The sequence below is a fragment of the Chelmon rostratus genome, chromosome 19, assembly GCF_017976325.1.
Source record: "Chelmon rostratus isolate fCheRos1 chromosome 19, fCheRos1.pri, whole genome shotgun sequence".
NCBI classification, from domain to species: Eukaryota; Metazoa; Chordata; class Actinopteri; order Chaetodontiformes; family Chaetodontidae; genus Chelmon; species Chelmon rostratus.
In genome coordinates, this window is record NC_055676.1 from 20,770,166 (window position 1) to 20,793,499 (window position 23,334).

Sequence of the window (23,334 nt, forward strand, 5' to 3'; positions counted from 1 at the left end):
GTACTGAAGCTCACAATAATCAGGACAGTTGTGCCTATTTCAGGACATCAGTGGAGTATCTGGACAGTTTTATTGATTCTGAGCGTCTCCAGCAGCTGATCTGCAGGGATAGCCACAACAGGTCTGGGCTGGTGGTAGAGGTGCTCTGGTTAGTCTACTGCTAATGGAACAGAAAGGAAGGCAAAGCCGCTCGTTTCCAACTCCAATTCAATGTTTTGGTACACTGCGACCAATTTGGGGCTAAAAATCGAGCTTCAGAGTCCGTCCAGCCTCGTGTGGACTCCAGCGTCCACATCCAAAGGTGAGCTGAGTGATCATAATCAAACGGCTCTTTTATTTATCGTCCACTCGTGGTATCACGTGTCAGCCTGGGAGTTCGGGGCCATGTTGTTGCTGGTCTGAATTCCCTGACCGTGCAGGAAATGAACTGTGGCAGAAGTGAATGGGAGACGCGCTCTGTGTCCTCACTGTTGGCGCTGGTTTGTTATCAGATGGATGATTGACGGCGTGAATATTAGCTGCCAGAAATTTCATTAAACTCTTCATTGCGTTTTTTTCTGCATTGCCTCCATTTGCAGGTGCAACGCCGGTTTCTCGCCCTCCATTAACATACACAAACACGTCTCGCTGAGGAACCTTAAACGCCGCACGGTGCTGAAGCGGCGTTCGCCACGTCAGCCTATTAGCCACACTCTGGTGGTGCGGGTATGTTGAGTACGTGCTTCTCACAAATGAGCTGGTGACTGCAGGAGGAGAACAAGGACGGCTGTGTGTGTTTGTTTGGCAGAGCAGGTGAGTTTGTGCTGGAAACGGAGCCAGCGTTGTGGAGGAAAGTGAGATGGAGGCAGAATTCAATAGTCCTCAGTGACTGCAGACTTTCATTGCCACTCCAACACAATCAAGTCTGAGGCTGTAAAGTAATGTCAAAAAAGGCTCCGACAGCGCTGAAAGGGGGCGCCTGGCAACAATGAGGACAGGCTCTTTTGTGGTTGTGTGTGTGTGATAATTTGTGTGTGTGTGTGTGTGTGTTAATGTGTGTGTTTCTAAGCCTGGACCGCTGCGCTAAAATGCAGGAAAAAGCTCATCTTTTTGTTTTCTTTGTTAGTCTAGTTTAATTTGTATTCCAGGAGCTGGTGGCTGTTTAAAGTGCTTTATCAGAGCCGAGACTGGCTGCAAACTGTATCTGGAATACATTCCCTGTCTGCCATGTCCGTTCCCCATGGAGACTCACTGTGATAACTGCACACACACACGCACACACACACACGCACACACACACAGCACGACTCAGCCGTCGGATTTCTGCACAGGCAGTTTTTGGCTGCATGAACAAGACGACGTGCTGCTTAGCGTTGGGTTAGCTAACACTTCAGCTGCAGGAGGAACTGTGATCACATCATGTCTGATGAATACGACGCTGGTTCAATTAATCCCATTAATGGGTCAAACCAGTTCATTACATCTTGGGAATAATCCTAAAAATAATTGCATGCAAGGTTTGTAGTTCTGAACATCATTTATATCAGTTATGCTAACACTGTACTCAGAGTTTGGCTTGCAGGGAAGCTCTGCTGTTCAGGGCTGGGGGTGGGAAGGCACTGCACACACGAACGCGCATACATGAATGTGTTTGACCTACATGCAAAAATATACTATCAATACAATTCAGTTCATACAGAGAATATTTTGCCGTGGACAACAAAGGAACAGAGAAGTGATTCACTGCTGCAAAGCTTTTCTTGAATTACTCTCCACTCAGAAACAATAAGGAAGACGACGCACGAGGAAGGACGCAGCAGGATACTGTCCATTCCCGCACGCAGCAGGAATGGACAGTATCCTGTTTATTAGACACAAATGATTGGAAACTGCTATCTATCACTCAACATGCATGATTGCAAGTGCTTTAGTATTCACCTGTTATTTATTTCGGGAACTGAATATACAGGAAAATAAACATTAAAAAAACAAATGATTTTAGAGCTCAGCTGGTATGTACTGCCTCCAGGAAATAGCCACAGCCCTGAACTCTGAGTCCAGAAACTCTCACATTTAGCCACATTCTCTGCTTTAATATGTTACCAAACTAACTGAAAATGAAGTTTTGTACTCTTACAAACTCAAAGTCACCGTCACACACAAACAACAAAAACAAAAGCAACCCACAACCAGAGTTCATCAAACACACGTCTGCATCAGCATGCTACATGTTCATCAGTCATGTTATAAGATCATTGTGTGGATCTTCATCATGTGGACGTTGAGCTGTTTGTTTCAACGACATATGTTGGTTTGGGGTATAACAAGATAAAATGATGTGTTGTGAAAAACAAGCAAAAACTCTCATGATGACGTGAAAAAGATCTCAGTCTGAATCGATCTGATTTTTTTTGTTGTCATGGTGGCAGCACACTGTCCTGAAACCATTCCCAAATCTCAGTAATTAACCTGGTGTGACCAGTGTTATTAATATGACCACAAAAACAATAATTATCAAGCGCTCGCTGCTAATTGGCTGAATGCACTGCGAGTCAGACTGTGGGAAAACGTGACCTTCGTGACCTCAAATGTCTCTGCCTCTCAAATTGAGGCGCTGGGTAAGCACACTGCACTGATTTAATGATTTCCTGTGTGAGCTGTGCCAGACACACACACACACACACGCTGATCGATGCTATCTGAGGACTGGTGCGTGAACGGCGCTCAGGTCAGCGGGTGGAATGACCTGAAACTGAAAGCAGAGCAGCTATCGAACCGACCAATCAACGATGACCTCGGAGCAGATGTAGATAAGCGATCTGTGCTCACACACAAGCCAAACACACACACTGACGCACATATTATGCAAACAAGCTGATTAGCATCCATATCATTTAGACTTCAATATATGCTCTAATTAGATCAAATGTCAAAAACTACACCAATTAAAATGATGATTTGATCAAGATCTGGAGAATTTATGACATTAAGGAGCAAAGCTAGTAACTCCTGATGTTTGTTAAGTTAATGACTTAATTAATGACTAAATTTAGGCATTAAAAACATCCTTCAACTAATGATGCAGAAGAGTGGAGGCAGCATGTTCAGAGAGAGTTGATTAAAGTTAATTAAGTAAACCTGGATGATTGGAAAAGGCAATTAAGTGCCAGTAAAAACATGTTGCTTTTTTTTGTTAACGTTTAAACTTTAACAGCTTTTATTAAGTTCCTTCTGTCAGTTCATAAAGCCTAAATCCTGGAGGTGGAAAGATTAATGGATGTACACCAAACAGCTGATATAGAGTCCGAAATGACGTCGATATACAGCCGATAACGTTCCCACATGACGTTGTGCCTTCAGCCTCACTTTGCACTCTGCAGAACATAGTCCTCTGCAGTGGAACCTCAGACTTTGCTGTTTACATGATGAGAAACGTGTGAGCTGTAAAGTCACCGAGCAAAGCCGTTAGCTGCTAATGCTACTTCCAACTGACTGCTGGTTGGCTGGTTAATTCAAACGCACTTTATACTTGGAGAGGGTGTAATACATGTCCTGAAGCAGCGTCTTCTCCAGCAAACCACAGTGGAAAGAAAAGGCAGAAGAAGGCACGAGGTGGAAAATAATTTGAAACAGGCATGAAAGAACTTGGATTTATCGCCATAAATGGATGCGGCAGTGACAAGAGTGGCAGCCGTATTTAATGCCTTGAAGAGGAATTTATTTTCCTCGGCTCTGCTGGAAGGTCAGCTGTGGTGGTTTGATGCTGAAATGCAACCACAGCCGAACCCTGACAGAAAAAAACACAGGACGCTGAATGAACCGATCAGCATGTGGAGCGTCTCATTGGCCGATTGTGCAAATCCAGCTGGCAACCTTTGTCCCCATTTCCTGTCTGTCTAATAGAATAATGTCTAATAAATAATAAAACACAAACAAAAAACAATCATCTTGCCTGACCTGCAGGTTCACACAGCGCAGCGCTGAGATTTGAGATGTGTGTCGGCTCGTCTGTCAGCCTCTGTGACCCACAGTTACCCGCCGTCGCAGCAACAAGCGCCCGAACAGCATCACTGAAAATAACAGATTGTGAAGGATGACCTGAGGTGAGCGCGAGTCACAAGAATCTGAGGGTAAAATTCTTGCACCTTGCACACATTGAGCGTTGTTGGTTTAGTGAAACACCTCAGAGCTGACTGTGTTTCAGTGACCTGACGAAATGCTGTGTTTGTTTTACATCAAAATACATTTTGATCACGTGACCCTCATCAGGGCAGCGTGTGGAGTCACTGCTTCATCTCCTCCACGCCTGTCTGGATGCCGCTGTGCAGAGGCCGCTTCTTCTGCACGTCTGGTCATTCACAAAGTGAAGCTATCATAAAACCTTCATCGGCTGAACTGACACAGCTCTGAACTGCAGCGTTTCACATCACGACAAACGCATCGGCATCGCGTTCAGTGTATCTGGTGAACGCTGCGGATCAATAACAGCTCATCTTGTCTGAAATGTGTATCGAATTGTCTGAGAGACTAATCTGCATGCAGTCTCCTTCGTCGTTAAGGCTGAAAACTTGATGCGCGAACATCACGGTTTCCAGCCTCCAGCCTCAGCTGTGTGTGTGTGTGTGTGTGTGTGTGTGTCAGAAGCAGGTGCCGCTGCAGTCAGCCATGACCAGCTCAGCTGAGCAGATGGCATCGTCTGTGGGCTCCTCTTCCTCCACACCGTCCTCTGTCTCGTCTCCTCGTCCAGTTTTTGCCCCCCCCCCCATCCTGCATCACGACCAGCCTGCTGCAGAAGCTGCGTTTCCTTCTCCACCTTTCATTCACCTCCATGTCAACATCTTTCCGCGTCTCTTTCTGTTCCTGTGATCGCGGCCTCTCTGACTCTGTTCCTGTGGCATGGAGCTGCCTCTGTGCTTCTCCCCTGGGCAACACGTGTGATTAATGAGCGATAAATCCTGTTGCTCAACCATATAAACAGTTTCCCAGTTGGATTGTAGCACAACGCCAAAGCTTTCTTCTAGGAAAGTCTCTTTTTTTACCCGTCAGCAGCTACACTGACAAATGCACTTTTTTATGGACTCTTCTAACAAGATTTGCCCCACAAACACCCACACAGATATTCATGTATTTAAGAATGTGTTGTTTTCCTTGTTTCTGCCATTGTTTTCATCACATTTCATGATCTAAACATGCTGTCGCGTTTATCCACCACAAAATAATCACATGAAACCACATGAAATGATTCAGTAAGAAGCACTGCTGCACTAAAATATGTTAGAGGAAGATGAGGGCGACAGCCGGGTCGATCCATGCCGACGTTAGCTTATCACAGATACAGTGCATCAGCATTAATGTACACGTCAGCCCATCAGTAACAAGAGGGGTCAGTACAGAAAACACACGTTTATAAGGAGCGTTGCATGACTTGTCAGCGAGAGGGCGCTGACGCGATTATTTCACTCACGACAAATCTCGGTCTGGGAGATTAAAGGGATCCTTATCGAGAATGTTTATTTTCTATGTAGATTCATACACATGGATCATATCCTTAAATCTGTATATTTGAAAGACGACTGATTTTTTTTAACCTTGTCATATAGTGTAACCAATTCTGCATTGGATAACAAGACACCACAAATTAATACGAGCCAGAGAGCAACATTAAATATAGAGGAGCAAATCTTCAAACATCACAAAATGTATAAATCCCTGACAGAAATATTTATTAGGAGTGGAGGAATCAGAATCAACTTATTGAATATTTCATTTCGGCTTCTTTTGAGACAAAGTTAACAAACTTTAAGGCGTCAAAATTAAACATCCCTTCCGGTTTTAGCTCAGAAAACAGCAGAATATTTCAGGTTGAGTCGAGTCATTTCATGGAACATTAACTCCCTTAAATTATCATAATTTGCCCCGCACAAAAGAGAACGGGGACTCATTTCCACTTCACTCAGATCACACAGTTCGCGCTTTTTTTTTTCCTTGTGAACGCCGCCGAATCGAAAGGAAGAGCTCTTCAGATCAGTCGGATCTGATCCAGGACCAAACGTGTGCACACGTCCTTCATTTTAGCTTCAGCAGCATGTTTTCAAACCATTTTTCTTCAAATTCCAATAAAAGCTTAATGAAGTCCGCATTACAACACAAATCCTCAAATAAACAGAACACCCACCTCCTCAAAACTCAAGTAAAGCTCATTTGCACGTGGAGAAATATGTAATTGACTGCACATGGACACCCCCTGACACTGTGTTTAAACTCTCCTCCTCTGAAAGTTACGTTTGCAGACATGCAAACATCACACGGCTTGTTGCGCCGCAGCCCGCAGATGGACATCAGCGGCGGAGAGAAATGACTACCAACACCTCCTGTGATGACTAAGCATTTCACATCAGCAGGCCCTGTTTTCTAAATATGTTTGTCATAGCAACCAGCTGATCTTAGCGTGAGGAGCTGGCCGGCGAAAGCATCTCCTCGTATGCGTTCGAGGCGATGAGGCGTGCAGGAAGACGCTGACTGGGTGTGAATGGTGGAGCGGTCGTGGCTACAGGAAGTAGTGCAGCTCTTTGCTGCTACAGCGGTGGGACTCTGTGTGTCTTCTTATGAGAAAACATTTAATCCTCATGAGGATTAAATGTCCTAAAAAGAAAGAAGGAAAGGGAAAATATTCCAGAGTCGGAACATTTTCACTTCTTTTCAGGGCTGCTTCAGAGTTCGATGTGGGTTTAGGGCTAAGATTAGGATAGGATTAAGTGGAAATGTCAGAGTTAGTAATGGTAAAGGTTAGGATTAGGGGGAATGGTTAGGGACTGAATACAGTTTCTAACAAGTATGCGGCAGTAATACAAATGTGTGTGTGAGTGTGTGTGCTGACATGTTTTTTAGCTGCTTCGCTGAGCAGAAACATCGCTGTTTGAGTGCACTCGCCGCCACAAGTCATTGAAACTCTCCTCACACTCCTGCCAGCCTCCAGTTAGCAGCGGGAAGGACTGAGGGGGAGGAAGAGGAGGGCAGCGATGGAAGAAAGTGATGCCAGAGGAAACAGACAGCCCTGTCCCTCCACAGACATTCGGTGTTTCATACAACCAACGATTCCAGAAGAGCTGAAGGGATGGGACCATTTCCTTTGTGACATAAACTCACCTGAAAACAGCACAAAGTCAATATATTTAATGTTTGAGCTCATCAGCTTCATTGGTTTCTGTAAATATCTGCTGATTCTGAATCTGATGCAGCAACACGTTTCAAACATGTTGGGACAGGAGCAACTAAAGACTGGGAAAGATGTGGAACGCTCCAAAAACACCTGTTTGGATCATTCCACAGGTAAACAGGCTGATTGGTAACAGGTGATAGCATCATGATTCAGTTTTATTTAGGTTTTACTCCGCGGTTGTTACATAAAATGTATTGTTAAAGGATCATATTGGCGATTTTGCACATTTTAGCCCACCACATCACAACTAATCTATGATATTCATGTCAGCCATTGGCTTCCATTCATTTCAGTAAATTATGAAAATCATGACAACTGCTTCTGATCAGTTGTCAGTGCAGTAAACACGTCACCATCTTTGCGTTTGTTGCAGTTATCTTATGGTTAGGAGGTTGTTAGCAGGAACTGGTTTCATTTAAATGGTTTCATTTAGCTCAAGTTCAAACAACTGAAATGTAAGAAATTAGCTTAATCAAAAGGATAAAACAATAAATTCTTACAACCTGGGTCTTTTCTCGTGGTTTTGACCATAATTTCTATTGGTTATGATAATATTACACTCACTGAGGCAACAGCTGAGATCAGGAACACGGTGACATCACGAGGCAGGAAACATGAGACTCTCCACTCTGTTCAGGTGTCCCAGTAAACCATAACAGTGTGACGGTGAGCCAGCACAACCCTGAACCTGAAGCAGCTAAATGGAATTCAGCCGTCAGTAATTGTGTTGCTTGTGCCTGTCTATCACACAGTGATATTCTGCATCTTTTCTTTTTCAACAAAACACCAAAAACTGTGTATCACAGCCTGATGGATCTCCACCAAATGTGGATTAATCGGCCGCTGAAAGTAGTCCCAACAAATGCCCCTTTTCCTCCTCTTTGATTGATAAAAACCACAGTGAGCAGCTGTTTGAGAACATTTTTGTTTCCAGGAAGTCAGGAAGTGTTGAGAGACGGACTAACATTTTGCTTGTTTTAGCATTTTCGTGATATTTCTTGACTGCAAGAAAAATATACAACATCACCAGACTCTAATTGTCAGATCTGGTAAATTATTGAATCTATCTCGAGCAGCTTTGCTTCAGTGCACAGCCGATCGTCTCAAAGCTCATGGTGTGCTTTGGAAACTGCTTGTATAAAAATGCAAAATATTGTCTGAAAAATGATGGAATATATGTTTGACTTGCAGTTAAAGGGACGCAGCTTTTAAAATGGGATTTAATCGTCATGGTGTTTGAAAAGAAAATGAAAAATGCTCTTAATCTAACACTGTTAAATGTCCACAAAGGCAATAACGACCCTCCAAGGCTGATCTGATGAAACACCTCTGGCTGGACTGGTCTCACAGAGTGTGTGTGTGTGTGTGTCTCAGGGTCTGTCACAGGTATGTGAGCTCTGTGCCTTTAATCCATGAATAAAAGAGGAGGTGCATGTATCTCCTCACCAGACACATCAATTGTGAAAGAGAGAGCGGAGCCGAGAGGAGTCAGAGAAGAAAGGAGGAATGCTTTTAGCGTGAACCTCGCGGCGGCCATGACCCAAATGGCAACATGGAGAACATCCAGCAATAAATTATGAGGCAGAAAAGAAATAAAAGTGATCCGTGATGAGAAGCACAAACTGCAATATTGTGTGTTAAAACCCAGATATGGTGCCGTTTCAACGACTTTACACAACAATTAAAAATACAGCCTAACATGTGTTTTCTTCTCTGTTTGTCTTTTGATGTAAAGTTAACATACGAAGTGATTCAGATATAAATACAGCAGCCTGAGTGCACCACTGAGGCTTTTATGGTATAGAATAATTCATGAGGATTCACACACTCTATCTGTTTCCCAGCTGTCCATTACGCTCTCTGTACAGGATGTTAAAGTGAGGAGTTGTTCTAGGTGGGGTAATGTAATAGATATTTTATTCTGAGGCTTCAATCAATCAGACCTGACCTTAGCGGCGATCAATGACCCCCTCTATTTTTCAGCTATGCCCGGCAGTATTGTTGCCGTCCGGACGTTCATGAGTAAATGATCAGAAGTCAGTGTTGGCTGAGTAAAAATCGATCACAGTTCAGGAGATGCACGAGAATCCGGCCGTAAATGATGATAACAGCGTCAACCGGCAAAACATCTAACATGTATATAGATTTTTAGAAGGGTATGTTTCACAGCTGCAGATTGGTGCCAAGCAACATGATTGATTTCATCTCTTTCAAAATGTCCAGAACTGGTTTTGGCTGCCAAGTCTCAAATCACAGATGTCCCACCGAGAGCAGTCTAATATTATATATATATACATATAAAATCCTGCTTGATGGAAATTGGTGCAGCACTTTTCTTTAAAGGATGCATCATTATCCTCTTTTTCTTTTTCTACTCTACCGCAGTTACTTTGTTTTGATGGTTAATCGTTTAAAAGGTGATGAATGCAGGTTTCTGAACGCTTCATGGATGAAATAACTGGAGCAAATTATTGACATAAAGTAAAGAAAGTGGTTTCATCATCGGATCAGGATTTGTCCAGTATTTTGGTTTCTTTCCAGTGAACATTACAGCCTCACAGAGCTGCTAGCTGCAGACTCTTGGCCTTATTAAAACAGTTCTTGCATGCAACTGCATTACATCGCAATGACAGTGTATGAAATTAATGGAAAGTGTGGAATGCCTGGAGGGCTGGAAATCCATCTAAAATAAACAGCGAAATAAAAACGTGCAAAAACCAGCAGTAGGGTCATTTAAACTCTCGGTTTCTGCCTTTCTATCAACAGCTGACTCATTAGATTCAGTTTGAAAATGGCTTCAGAGTAACTGAGCCTCTCCTGTCAAGCTCTTTGAATGATTTTTGGAGCTTGTGAAACTACCTGGCAAACATGAGAAGAAAAAGTCAGTTTCTGCAGATCAGGCTGACATAAACAACTGTCCTCCACTTCAGGGCATGACTGGCAGCCATCATCCTGCAGGAAGCTGCAGTCTGGAAGGAGGCTTTGCATCTTCTCAGCCTTTAAATTCATCCTACATCACGCCTCAAAACTGCTGGACCATAAATTTCTCCAAAGCTCAGAGGGGCTTTGTCGGTGCGAGGACTCTGCACACCCCGTGACAGGAATCAATCAATCAATCCCCGGACCGGGCAGCGGAGCGGAGCGCCGCTGATGCATTGAAGCTCGCGGCCCAGACTGGAGCCAATCACGGTGAAAAAACACCCAGACATCCTTTCTGTCCCACAATGCCCGGCTCATCTCCGCGGAGCTCTCAGACCCATTCCAGCTGAAGACAAACACACCGACTCGACAGCATGACAGGCGTAGCTATCAGCGCCGCGCGGCGTGGATTAACACGCACGCAGACGCTTGTTTGTCGAATGCGTCGACAGACCTACTTCAGTGGGATTCCCATATCAAAGGCAGATAGACGAGGGAGCAGAGCGCTGGCTTAGACTAAGCTTTGAGGCAAATGGGAACTGAAATATTAACCTTTTAAAAGGCTTGGCTGCAGACACACTCGATTGTGCCAATCTGCTTTGAGTGAGTTTGACGAGGCGAAGTGTCAGGACGAGCTTGTGTGAGCGTAACTCAGTCAGACTGAAAATCCAAATTGTCACTTTAATCCCAGACAACTGTATCAAATCTCTCTTTGGATCACAATTCATCATTTGCCACTGAGCAAAAATGAACAAGGTTTTCAATTCTCTTTCAAAGTGCGTCTGCGGGGCCGGGCTTTAAATGCAGATTTGTTTTGAAGAGAGGAAGCATTTTTCTTTTTTTAGGTGAATCTGATCCAAACATTTGGCCAGCGCCGACATCAAACCCACAAGTTATTCCACTCTCCTGTCTGTCCATCAGCCATGATGCAGCAAGGAGATGCTCAGCTTATCTTAAGTTAGCATAAAAAGTGAGTGAGTGCACCCTTCACTGTGTAGTGCAGAAAAAACACATAAAACCACAAACTGCTTTCACACTTTGGTTGTTGTGCATCCATCCATCCCAGCCGTCTCTGGCGAAGGCAGGGGACACCCTGGGCAGGTCGCCAGCCTACCACAGGGCTACACATATAGACAGACAACCATGCACACCACTCATTCACACCTATGGACAATTTAGAATTATCAATTAACCTCAGCATGTTTTTGGACTGTGGGAGGAAGCCGGAGAACCCGGTGAAAACCCACGCTGCACAGAGAGAACACGCAAACTCCACACAGAAAGATCCCAGGCGGGGTCGAACCGGGGATCTTCTAGCTGTGAGGCGACGCTGCTAACCATGTTAAATATTGAGGTGTTGCGAGGTGCTCCCCATTTCCAGTCTCACTGCTAAGCTAAGCTAAGCTAAGCTAACTGGCTGCTGATTGTAGCTCCATACTGTATAACAAATACGTTAAGCTTACGGTCATTTCTGTGCATAAAATCCGATCAATCGGCTTCTTCTCGTGCTTGAGAATGTGCGTATGTTTGGAAAGGTCGAGAGTGGCTCCTGACCTTTTGTCTCAACATGTATACCTGCAGCAATCACAGGTAAATTACAGACATGCAAACAGCAGTTTGACTTGATCACAGACAGGTAACAATAAGATGAAGTACAGACAGGTCAGACTGATCTATTCATGTTTACACTGTAAATGTCCCAATTAGTTCATGCTTATTGCTCACTGTTGTCCTCCTGAGGTCTATATTCAAATAAAATACAGACAGAGAAGAACATTTGTACTTACAGATCATACAGCAAACTATAAAATTACAATATTGTGCATCCAGCAACAAACATTCCTGCAAAAGTCCACGATTCAAATCAACCGGCAGGTAAAACAACACAATAATAATAATCAGTTTATCTAAAGTGTGTATGTCTGTACAAAAAGATCTCTATCAAGACTGTTGTGTGTTTATCCTTAAAAAATTACAGATCAAATTTGTCTGATATTGAAATCCGCCTACGATCATTTTCTTCTTATTTATTCAGAGTAATGTGTCCATTTATGCACACATTCGAAGTTGCTCTACAAATACCGGATTGGAGACGGATAACAGACAAACCTGAATGGTTTAGTTTCAACTGCACACACACACACACACACACACACATACACACATGCACGCGCGCGCACACACACACACGGACAAACATCCATGGCTTAAAACAGACAAACACAAAGTTAAGCTTCAGTTAATTGCTTCTATTGTCGAGAAGTGTCAGCAGCATCCGTGCAATCCTGCAGCCGCCCTACAGAGGATAATCCAGGATACTGAGGCAGGCACCAACAACTCGCACTGAACAACACACACACACACACACACACACACTTTCAAAGCCCTTTAAACAGCCGCACTGGGTCACAAAGGTCTAAGCAGACCTGCTGAGGTGGAGACATCACTGGCAGTAAGACCTGCCACTGATTCAGGTGTCCTCCTTTGATGTCAATACTGCACACAGAGGAAGGTTAGAGCCAGGAGAACATCAGGAGAGACACATAACTCCCCCAGCTACTCCTCCACCCCCCACCCACACACACACACTTTGAATAATTCACTGGGATGTTGTCGTCTCTCGTACGTTTGGACCATATGTCAGAGTGTGCGAGAGCCCAAGACGCTGCAGCTCTCACTTCTGGTCCTAACGAGTGTAGGGGCTAATTGAGATGGCAGCTTGCGCATCGTACACTCCTCCAGCTGCAGCAAACACAAACAAGGATCAACAAACACACACTCCCGAATACAAAGAGCAGTCAGGACAAAGACCTCAAACCAACTGCTGGAGCGAAACGTGGCTTTCAGCGGCTCAGTCTTTTAGGTGCTTTTGAGGATTTCTGGGTCCTTTGCTTATTTTAGCCAGTTAAATTGTGCATTATTTTCATGAAATGTTCTGAAGCAAGTTTTTAATTGATGTTCAGGCAGCTGTTTGGTTCATTTACAGAAATAAACCATCAGGAACTTCAAACGTGCCTCCTTTACGGAGCTCTTTGTTTGGTAACCTCTGCTTCTTGGTGCATTTAAAGATTCTCTGAAATCTGATATTTAGGTTTCCTAAACGTCAACCACAAAATTTTAAAAACACATCTTCAATCTGCTCACTGCCAACATGAATTATAACGCTGAACATATCTGCAATCATCTGCAACATATTTGGGTTTTTTCTATGTTTTTGTTAAAGGATAAAGCTGAAGATTCTTCATATTTTTCTTACCGTCAACAAATCCCAGTTAAAGCTAACTGGCTGCTAACTGGTTCCTTCTGAAGATGTAAATCTTTAAAAAACATATCACAAATATATACAGCAGTTTCAGCTTTTTTATCAAACAATAGGAGGAAAGAGTGTGTTTGTTGGGACTATTTTCGGTGGCGGATTAATCTACATTTGGTGTTATAGTGAATGTTTGTGGCAGCAGCCACAGCAGATGGTGTGTGTGTGTGTGTGTGGGACTGAGTCAGAATAAGCTACAGTGTGTGTGTTCATGGTGATGAAGAAGCATGTCAGCCAGAACAACAGTGAGGCTCATTGATGTGTTTTTAATGGAGCTCAATGGCTCAGAGGAAGAAGATCTATCAGCCTGAGATATGTGTTACTGGTACTGCTGCAACTAATGATTATTGATCGATTATTGACAATGTTGTTCTGCAACCAACTCAAATCTCAGACTCTGCAAGTACAACAGCAGAGTTCCTACTCACGCACTACGTTCACACTGCGATGGATCGCCTGTCTGACCAGAAACCAGCAGGAAATCAGTTTGAAAATCTGGCATCGTGCTTCAGAAAACGTTCTGCACAACACATGGAGAATATGTCGTTAATCGAATAAACATGCGAGCACGCTGCTCGACTCCGTTAAAGCTGGACTGCAGCTCCATCAGGAAACACAGCAGTGTCTCTTCATTAAGAGCACAATGATCTGATGAACCGTGTTAATCAGGGGCTCATATTCCAGTGAGCTCTCCTGGAAATGAAAGGTTATCCCCCCTCTAAGCCCACCTGTGCTTTGCTGCCGGGCCGTGACCGCTGCTGATTAAAACGGGGTCACCTCCAACTTTCTGTCTCTGCTCTCCTGCCGCCTTTTGTCTCAAAAGCACCTCTTTTCTTCTCTCTCTGCCACTTGTCTTCCTGCAATTTGACTCGATTCTGCCGGCACTCCTGCCTGTCAAACATCATTCATGGGTAAATAGTCTGATTCATGAGGATTTAATACATGAACGGAAAAATGCTTTGAACAGATAAGAACAGCGCCAAATGTAATTGATTCATTTTGACATGAGCCTCTCAGCTGCTTCTCTCAGTCAACTCGGTGAAATCTAACATCAAGAGAACTAATTTTTACAGCAGAACTGAGATCTTCACTAAAATCTAAGTTCATTAAAGCCTATTAAAGATCTCGGCTCACATGGTGACCATCAGCCTCCTGGTGATCGTCGTCTGCAGGGCTGCATCTAACCATTATCTCGACTCTAAAGAGTTTGCTTCCTGCTCTTTGCAGATGATGTGGTTCTGTTACCATCATCAGACCGTGACCTTCAGCACACACTGGAGCAGAGGTCTGAGGCCACGGTTCCTTCCCAGGAAACGCTGGATTGTTCCCCGCAGGTTGGCAGTGAGCTGCAGCCCAAAGTGAAGGATCTGAGGTTTCTTGCTTGAGGTGTCGCAGTAATACTGGACTCGCGCCGACCTGGAAGGCAAAAGCTTTTGACTCGCTATATGATCGATGATCCCATCTGTGGTCATAAGCTTCAATAGAAATAAACGGGGGCAAGGTGAGCTTCCTCCTTAGGGTGGCTGGGCCGAGCCAGCTGAGGTGTCTCAGGCATCTGATCAGGATCCTCTGGGTTTATCCAGAACACGCTGGAGAGATTACACATCTCATCTGGTTTAGGATCCCCCAGGATGAGCTGGAAATGAGGAGAGGGACTACCTTGTTTAACCTGCTGCCACGGCAACCAAGCCCCATAAAAGAGGCAGAAAGAAGGATGGATGGACGATAACGTGTTGGAAAACCATGAAAAATGTACATCATAATTATCCAAATCATGCTTTATTGCTATATTGTTATGTGTGTGTGAGGAGTTTCATCCAAACATACACACATTTTTTGACATAAACAGACACAGATCTTAGCTTTGCATTACACTCCTTCTTCCTCACTTTCTCCGCTGCTTTTCTTCCCTTCATGTGTCTTTTCGCCTCAGCCTCACTTCCCCTCATTCTCCGTCTCTTTCTGATGCTTACTGTATTCTCAGAAGTTTGCAGCCTGAGGATCTAGTTGTATAATAAGTCCAGAGTTACTCAGCCATGAGAAACAATCTCCTCCGTCTCCCCCTCAGTTCCATTTTTCTCTCCTCTCACTCACAAGTAATAGGAGGGCGGAAAAAAAAGGGGCGAGAGCCGACTGAAGGAGGACAGGAGGAAGGAAGTCGAAGAGGAAACGCGAGAGGTGATGTGATGAGAGGAGAAAGCCAAGTTACGAGACGAATGAGTCCCTGAGAGGAGAGGAGAAGAGAATCTATATTTCTTACATCAAGCCGAAATGCATTCACACTGAACTTTGTACACAACAATGGCGGTGTGGGTCGATGAAAGCGCTCTCTGGATGCAAACTGCGCTCGCTTCGCCTCCCAGCTGGAGCGTTTGAATCTGCACTCAGCTGTCGAGCTTGTCTTCCTGGCAGATTATCACTCTCACCCCGAGAAATTAGACCACGCAGTGATCCAGCCTATCTTCACACACAGGCATGATCCGCACATTCAAAACACCAGCACACACACACACACATAAACACACACACATGATCACGAGCCTGTGCTGTGACATTACATCTCTGCTGGGTGATCTCATTAACCACACACTCCGACGGTGAGATGAAGCCAGTGATGCAGTGCAGGATGCTGAGTGTGTGTGTGTGTGTGTGTGTGTTTGTGTGTGTGTGTGAACATTTGTGCACATACATGTGGAAAGACAGTAGTGACAAGGATTAACAAGCAGAGTGAAGCATGCTGGGAACTGATTGATGAATTGTGTGTGTGTGTGTGTGTGTGTGTGTGTGTGTGTGTGTGATGGGTAAATAATTGAAACACACAGTAAAGAAGTCCTCAATGACAGTCGTGGGACATTCAATGACTCTATCAGACCAACTGTCCCTTTGGATTTTCAAAATAAAACCAGAGTGAAAGTGAAGAAATCTTCTGGAGGAAGATGATCAGCAGAGCTCAGATCAATCACACAGAAGGATCTGACAGGCGCCCAGGTTTTAATGGTGATGACAACAATAATAATAATAATAATAATAATATCTTTGATGAAACCTAATTTAAATCCAGCACGCTTACAGAGGAGGTAGAACCTCAATTAGGGCTGTAGCTAACGATTATTTTCTTTATTGATTAATCTCTCCCAGAGCCCAAAGTGACATCTCTGATTGCTTGTTTTGTCGATCAGCACTTTAAAACCCACATTTATTAAGTGTTCAGCGACATAAAACTCTGTAATTCTCACAAAACACACAGTAAAAGACCAAAACTTAAATCATTATCAGTATCGCCGGCATTTCATCTCCTGGAGATCAACTCATTTGTTTATCAAGCAGGTGCTTCAGCTCTGAACTTGATTTGAACAACGCAAAAGAAAACAGGCTCAATAAAGGAAAGATTCAGGGCATGAGTGATGTTATTAAAGGGCCGCTTTGATTTAGGACTGGACTCCTGGACTCCAGTGGCTGAGATATCTGCACCCAATGCTTCCCATTCAAGCAACTAAACTGGGCCTTTTCATTCACTTTGCAGATATAGTGTGTCTTTGTACAGCTATCCACAACCCCTAATCTGCAGCATCCTAGCCCTGGCAACCCTCATGACATCACCAGGGTCAGCTCCAGAAGGTTTCATGCAGCTCATGAGCTCGTCCTCTGAACTGACAGGAAGCTCCAGTGGCCGACACTCAGATTGTGACCCACATGAAAACAGCACCAACGCCGGACCAAAACACTGTGAACCGTCCTTTACGACAGGAAGTGAGATAACGCTGTCCCACACACAATTCCTTGCAGCAGCGACATGTAAAGCGACCACAGCAGGCCTGACGTCAACAACATCCGCCATCGCATGATTACGTAGTTTAGTGTGAGTTTGCACTGCAGTTGTCTTTTCCTCGTGAATTTTCCTTCACATCTTCCCTCGATCTCATGACGTTTGGATAAAGACACAGGAGGTGATTTTTGGGACTATTTGACCGCATCCAGGCTTGAGTTGGCGCTGTATTGATCCACAGTGGGTCCATATATTGATTCTGCTATATTTCAGTTCAGGTAAATCACAGTAACAGTTAACCCAGTCCTGCTCTGGTGCTCTATGGACAGAATCTGGGCCGACACACAGCACATTTTCACCCTGTGATTATTTGATGAAAAGCAGATGAATTGATCACATTGAAGCCACTTATTTGTAGCGTCTGTTGTGAGATGTTTGTGGAATTTGATTTGCTGTGTTGTGTTTTGTATGGGAGACTGCACATCTGAGGCTGCAAGATAAAACATATTCTGATAATAAAGGCCTTATCGCGGATCAATAGATCACATGTATTGAAGCCATTCATGTCTAAAGAGATCCTCATCAAATCACTTCTAAATGTGATCCCCAGCGTTTCTTCCCTGCGTCTGACTGCATGATCCAACTTTTGCTCACTTTCTGTCCTGCTGCTCTGTGCTTTCAGTGCTGATGCTCAAACTGAAGGGATCCCCCGGCCTCCCACTCCGCGCGTGACAAACTACCTGCAGAGCAGTTGACAGGTGATCTCTCTGCATTCGCTCCCACGCACGCGAGTGGGCTCCGGTCCACTTTCTGTCAGGATGCCTGCGCAGCCCGGACCCAGTGAAAGCCCGCAAAGCGTTTATATCAAGACTCTCTCTCTATATATCTCCCTCTATGTCTCTCTCTCTCTCTCCTCCTACGGGTCGCGGGAGGAGATGTCTCCAAACAAGACAGGGATGCCCACAAAGACGAGTTGTTTTTGCAGCTGAACTCGTGCTGCTGTCATTCAGCTTGGACAGGAGCCAGAGCGGAGGACTTGGGGGGTGGGGGGATTCGGAGTGGAAAAACATGCAGAGGCTTATTTTAGACCACGAGCAAAGAAATGAGACCGTACCTCCAGCCGAGACGCCGCTCCACAGCAGTCCGATCCACAGCACCGCCGGGAAGGTGATGCGGAGTCGGTACCCGACCGAGCAGGCGGCCGGTGGCATGGCGACAGAAGCCGGTCCGGAGGAGAGAGGGGGTATGAATGCAGAGCAGAGGGTGGAGAACAGAAGACGGGCTCTCGGGTCTGTCAGCGGGCTGATCTGCGGTCAGTCGGGCAGGTGGAGCCGGTCCGAATCAGAGAGTGGCGACGCTCCGCCTGTCAGCGCAGCATCCTCCTGACTGCAAGGAGCGCCTCCTGCTTTCTGCCTCCGATCTGTCCTCCTTTTCTCCTCCGCGGACTCTCCTCCTGTCTTCCCTCCCTCCCTCCCTCTTTCTCTCTCTCTCTCTCTCTCTCTCTCTCTCTCTCTCTCTCTCTCTCAGTGTGAGTGTGTGTGCCCCCTCACCCGCCCACCCCCTCCGCGCTCACACCCAGCTGACCTTAATGATAATGAAACTTTTGCTCAGAGAGTGTGTATATGTGTCAGGGTGACTGTTGTGGGCTGCAGTAAGATCAGGACACACTTACATAAGATGGAGAGAGAGAGAGAGAGAGAGAGAGAGAGAGAGAGAGAGAGAGAGAGAGGCAGAACAACATTGACCCATGTAGTGCAGATTTACTGGATGGATGAGGGAATGTGTGTTTGCAGGGGTGGTGGTGGTGGAGGGTTGACTTACGAGTCATCTCATCCCGGGCTGGTAATCTGTTTAAGTAGCTGTATTTCACTGTGGCAATCTACTGCAATCCAACGCTTTAGAGTGGACTGAACACACTGCAGGCTGACACACACGGAGCACACACCGAGTCCCCCCGCCAGGAGGACAGTGGAGGAGGAGGTATGTTATACCACTCTGTCAAAATACGCTAAGTAAAAGTACTGCATTGAAAATGATACTTAAGTAATAGTGTAATCAGGAAAATGTACATGAAGCATTGAGTACTGGAATAAATGTATTTAATTGCACTTCGATCAATGCCGCTCTCATGTCTGTGCTCTAAACATGAAGCTACAGCTAGGAACTGGTTAGCTTAGTTTAGCATAAAGACTGGACTAACCTGGCTCTGTCCAGCGGGAACAAAATCCACCACTCTGCACCTCTAAAGCTCACTGGTTCACATGTTATATCATGTTTGTTTAATTTGTACAAAAACTGATGTGTAAAACAAAAAAAAAAAATCATTTTAAGGAGGATTATGTGACCATTTCTGGACGATATCTATAGATGTCAGACTAATTTGGGGGGCGGGATTTTGTATGCATGCAGGTTTGGTGGACTCAGAGACCCAGAACGACTGGTTTGAACCCAGAAACACGACTCAAAGACAGGAAGCTTACGTACAAATTCACATTTACTCAAGTCAAAAAGAAGCAAAGATTAAAAGCAGGCAGGAACTCAACCAACGCAACCACTGATGTCAGAAAACGCTGACAACGTTTCACATTTGTATACTTAATATGAATCATATCAACGTTTCTAAACGAGGCATCAAAGTGAAAAAAGGTCAGATTAGCAGAAGATGAATCTGAGCTGAGTCTCTGAGGAGGCGACAGTGGTGGCGTGACCGCTAGGCGAGACACGACATTTTTCTAACCGTAACCAAGTTGGGTTTTTTTGCCTACACCTGACCAGACCCGAACCACAGCGCCGTCACTGCACAAAACTGGAACATAAAGAAACGCAAAGTTTCCACATATCTGCGGTTTGCAGGAAAGAATAACAGCAATGTTTATTCTGCCGATTGGGTCCGGTCAAAACAGGTAAATTTATCCAAAAGGGGCTCAAACAGGCAGAAGAAAAGGTTGGAAAGCTCAGGAACACAACACACCATGTGGCAGCGAAACAATGGAAATGGGCCACTTTATATACTGCAAGGCTGATGAGGGCAAGTGGGAACAGGTGAGGGGGGACGGCCAGGTGACGGCAGTGAAAGGAAAGGGGCTCCTGAAGTGGCTGGAGGTGAACCGGCACAGAGTGCGTCCTATCTGGCTGCTCAGCAGGTAGCGTACAGTCAGTTTGTCGAGTTTTGAGTAAATGAGTGAAAGAAAATGGGAATGAACTGTTTCCATCCACTGCTGTTATTTAAGTATCAGGAGTTGGTTCTTCGAGATAAACAGTAGGTGACGCCAGTTCTCCAGTTGGAAAACCATTATACTGATTCAGAAGAAGAAGGCGCAACAAGATGACAAAATAAAAAAGCACCAGTTGAATCGGAAACGGTGAAAAAAAATGGAGAAAAAACCCAATGGAAATATGACATATGTATAATCATCTTCTTCTCGTGAATTAAATGATCGCTCCATCTCCAGATGAGCAAGTGAGCTTAAAAACTATCTTTATGAAATTAAAGACTTTTTTTTCAATTTTGCTGTTTCCATCAACCTTTTCTCAATGTGCATAAAAACACGTCGATGGAAACACGGCCAATGAGAGCTGAGAGAGTGAATCGCGGCAAAAACCCGCCGGTTTGTCTCTGACCTCTTTTACATCGAGCGGATCATCACCAAAAATGTCTCGAGTGCAAATCTGGGCTGGCTGGGCCCCGCTTCGCTTTTATCTGTCGCAGCAGATTCGTGTAAAAAAATAATATATTTGTATAACAGGCTTCAAACTCTACTCTCAGCTTCCCGCTCCCTTTCTCTCTCCCAGCATGTCTATAATGCATGACAAAAGGTTATTAATGATTCAGTGATATCAATTTATTAAAAAGCTCTTCAGACAGACAGGGAGCCAGAGGACGTCTGTCTGTCTGTCTGTCTGTCTGTGGTTTCATGGGCTGGCTTCTCGTAGAAAGGAAGTAACACACACACCTCATTAGGCGCTGTGCTACAACAGCTGTCTCGCCCTTTTTCTGCATGATTTTTCACTTGTGGCTTTCAGCTGCTGACGGAGGGAAGGACGGAGCGGAGACGGAGACGAGTCACTGGAACAGGACGGAGAAAACAACCAGTGTGTGTTTGCTCCCAGTTCAGAGTGCAGAAGACACGAAGGAGGCAGCGACCGGCGTCACAACAGCGTTCGGCTGAAGAAAAGTTGCAGAATGACTTGCTTCATCAAAACTTACTGTCGAAACAGAAACAACACTGAATCGATTGAGTTTTTCAACACAGGCTTAACTACAGAAGCCCAGGCTTCCGTACTTTACACATACATTCATTTATTTTTAAATGACATAAAACCTTAAACTTGCAGTAACTGATTTTTTCTCCATGTGTGGGCAGCAGTTGGTCTCCTCCAGCTCCTGAGGGAAATATCTGCTGTTTCGCTGCTAAGCGCTGCGATACGTTCACCAGCTCCTCTCTGACTGAGTCCGTCTGCTGTTTGCCGCTCAGCAGGAAGTGAGCTGAGGCTTTTTACGGCTTTTCCTCAGAAGACGACGCCATGAGAGCGCTGAGAGTGAAGCAGAAAGGCCAAGTTGTGGCCGGACTGAGCCGCAGATCCAGCCGATAATTCTTCGTGAATTCAGCCTCTTCTTTCTTGTTGTCACCTGGTTTTCACATTTTCATTTGATTCAATGTTACTGTAAAATATTTAGCTGCTTTAATTATTCAGTAGATTTCACAATTCCAGCAAGATTCCGTTACTTAGAGTTTTAAAGAGAGGTTGCAGTGATACAGAACACAACGATTTCAGGTCAAAAATATCAAACTCTGCGCCGTGCGGTCCAGTAACCTGGAGATCAGATCCATATTCAACGATTCTCCTTCTCACCACGACTGGAGAGCTTCACAAACAGTGAATGTCCATTCGTACGCTGAAAGAGGGACTGGCTGTTAAACTCCTGCAGACTTCACTGGCCTCCAAAACACGAACTGCTGAGAGCTCACATTCGCTTCGGCTGATCCATGCAAGCATTTTTGCACAATTCAAGGACTGCAGATTATTCACCTCTAAGGACAGTTAGAGCGCTCAGAAAGGCACAATGTACACGCAGTGTTGTGTTAGCATAGACTGTTAATGTACTAATGTCATATCGACATGCAGAGCCAATGAGGATGCTTGTATCTGGTTAAGGGTAGATCTGCATTTACCTTTTATTAACCTCACTGTCAGCAGTGTGTCGATGCCCTGCACACATAATGTAGAAATCGAGAACATAATCTGGGATTTGCAGTTAAAGAATTATTCCAGTTTAACACAAGTTGGGTCGTATTTGTGTAGTTTTGACCATCATTCCTGTCCTCAGCGTAACAGCGGATCATCTGTGCAGTGTTCTTCTGCTCATGTCCAGCCATGTTCGTTATCCGGAGACGCTAATCAGGATCTTTGTCCACAAGAAGAAACAGCGCTGCGCGTTAGCCGTGTGGCTTCCTGCCAACGTGGCAGAGCGCTGTCTCCTCCATCTCTGATAACCAAAGAATAAAATGATTAGACGACGGCCTCTGAAGGAGAAGAGATATCATTATTTCTGTGAAAGATCAGCCTCCTCCTTCCTCCTCCATCACCACTACCCCCCCCAGCTCACTCACGGTGTCATCCATCCTCATCCCTGCTCGTTCTCCCTCTGATAATCCCTCCCCCTCCTCCATCTTACCCCCAATCTCATCTCTTTTATCTCTCCACTTTCCTGCCATCGCTTGTGGTTCTCACGCTGCTGTTGTGTGTTTTCTTCTCGGATACATGCGAGCGGAGGATAAGCCTGCTCCACCCTTCCACACTGCGTGGCAGAGGCGCAGAGGTCACGCTGAAGCCACAATAAAAGCGCAGCGTTAAAAAACTTTTTTTTTCCAAAAACACTCTGAAAAGACGCAGAAGAGAGTGAACAAACAAGTGAAAAGCATTAAGGGAATTCAAATCATTAGCACAAACCGGCCGAGTGGTGAAGCGATGAATAAAAAGGTGCATCAATGATGATTTGCAGGCAGCGTTCAACCAAAGGGAAACAACCATCCGTTTAAAAGAAAGGGTCCATTATGTTTGCAAGCAGCCTGTCTCCTGCACATCATGTTCACGGTCGACTCATTTGCAGCCATTAATGTTTCTTTAGAAACGCAA

General features: G+C 44.8%; 1 protein-coding gene across 1 annotated transcript in view; it reads right to left on the reverse strand.

Moving 5' to 3' along the window:
- LOC121622956 (seizure 6-like protein) overlaps positions 1 to 18,407 on the reverse strand; it is a 44,837-nt gene extending 26,430 nt beyond the window's left edge. Inside the window, exon 1 of the mRNA XM_041960044.1 lies at positions 18,311 to 18,407. Coding sequence (XP_041815978.1) covers positions 18,311 to 18,407 — 97 coding nt within the window. The remainder of the gene's footprint in view (positions 1 to 18,310) is intronic.
- Positions 18,408 to 23,334: the final 4,927 nt, after the last annotated feature.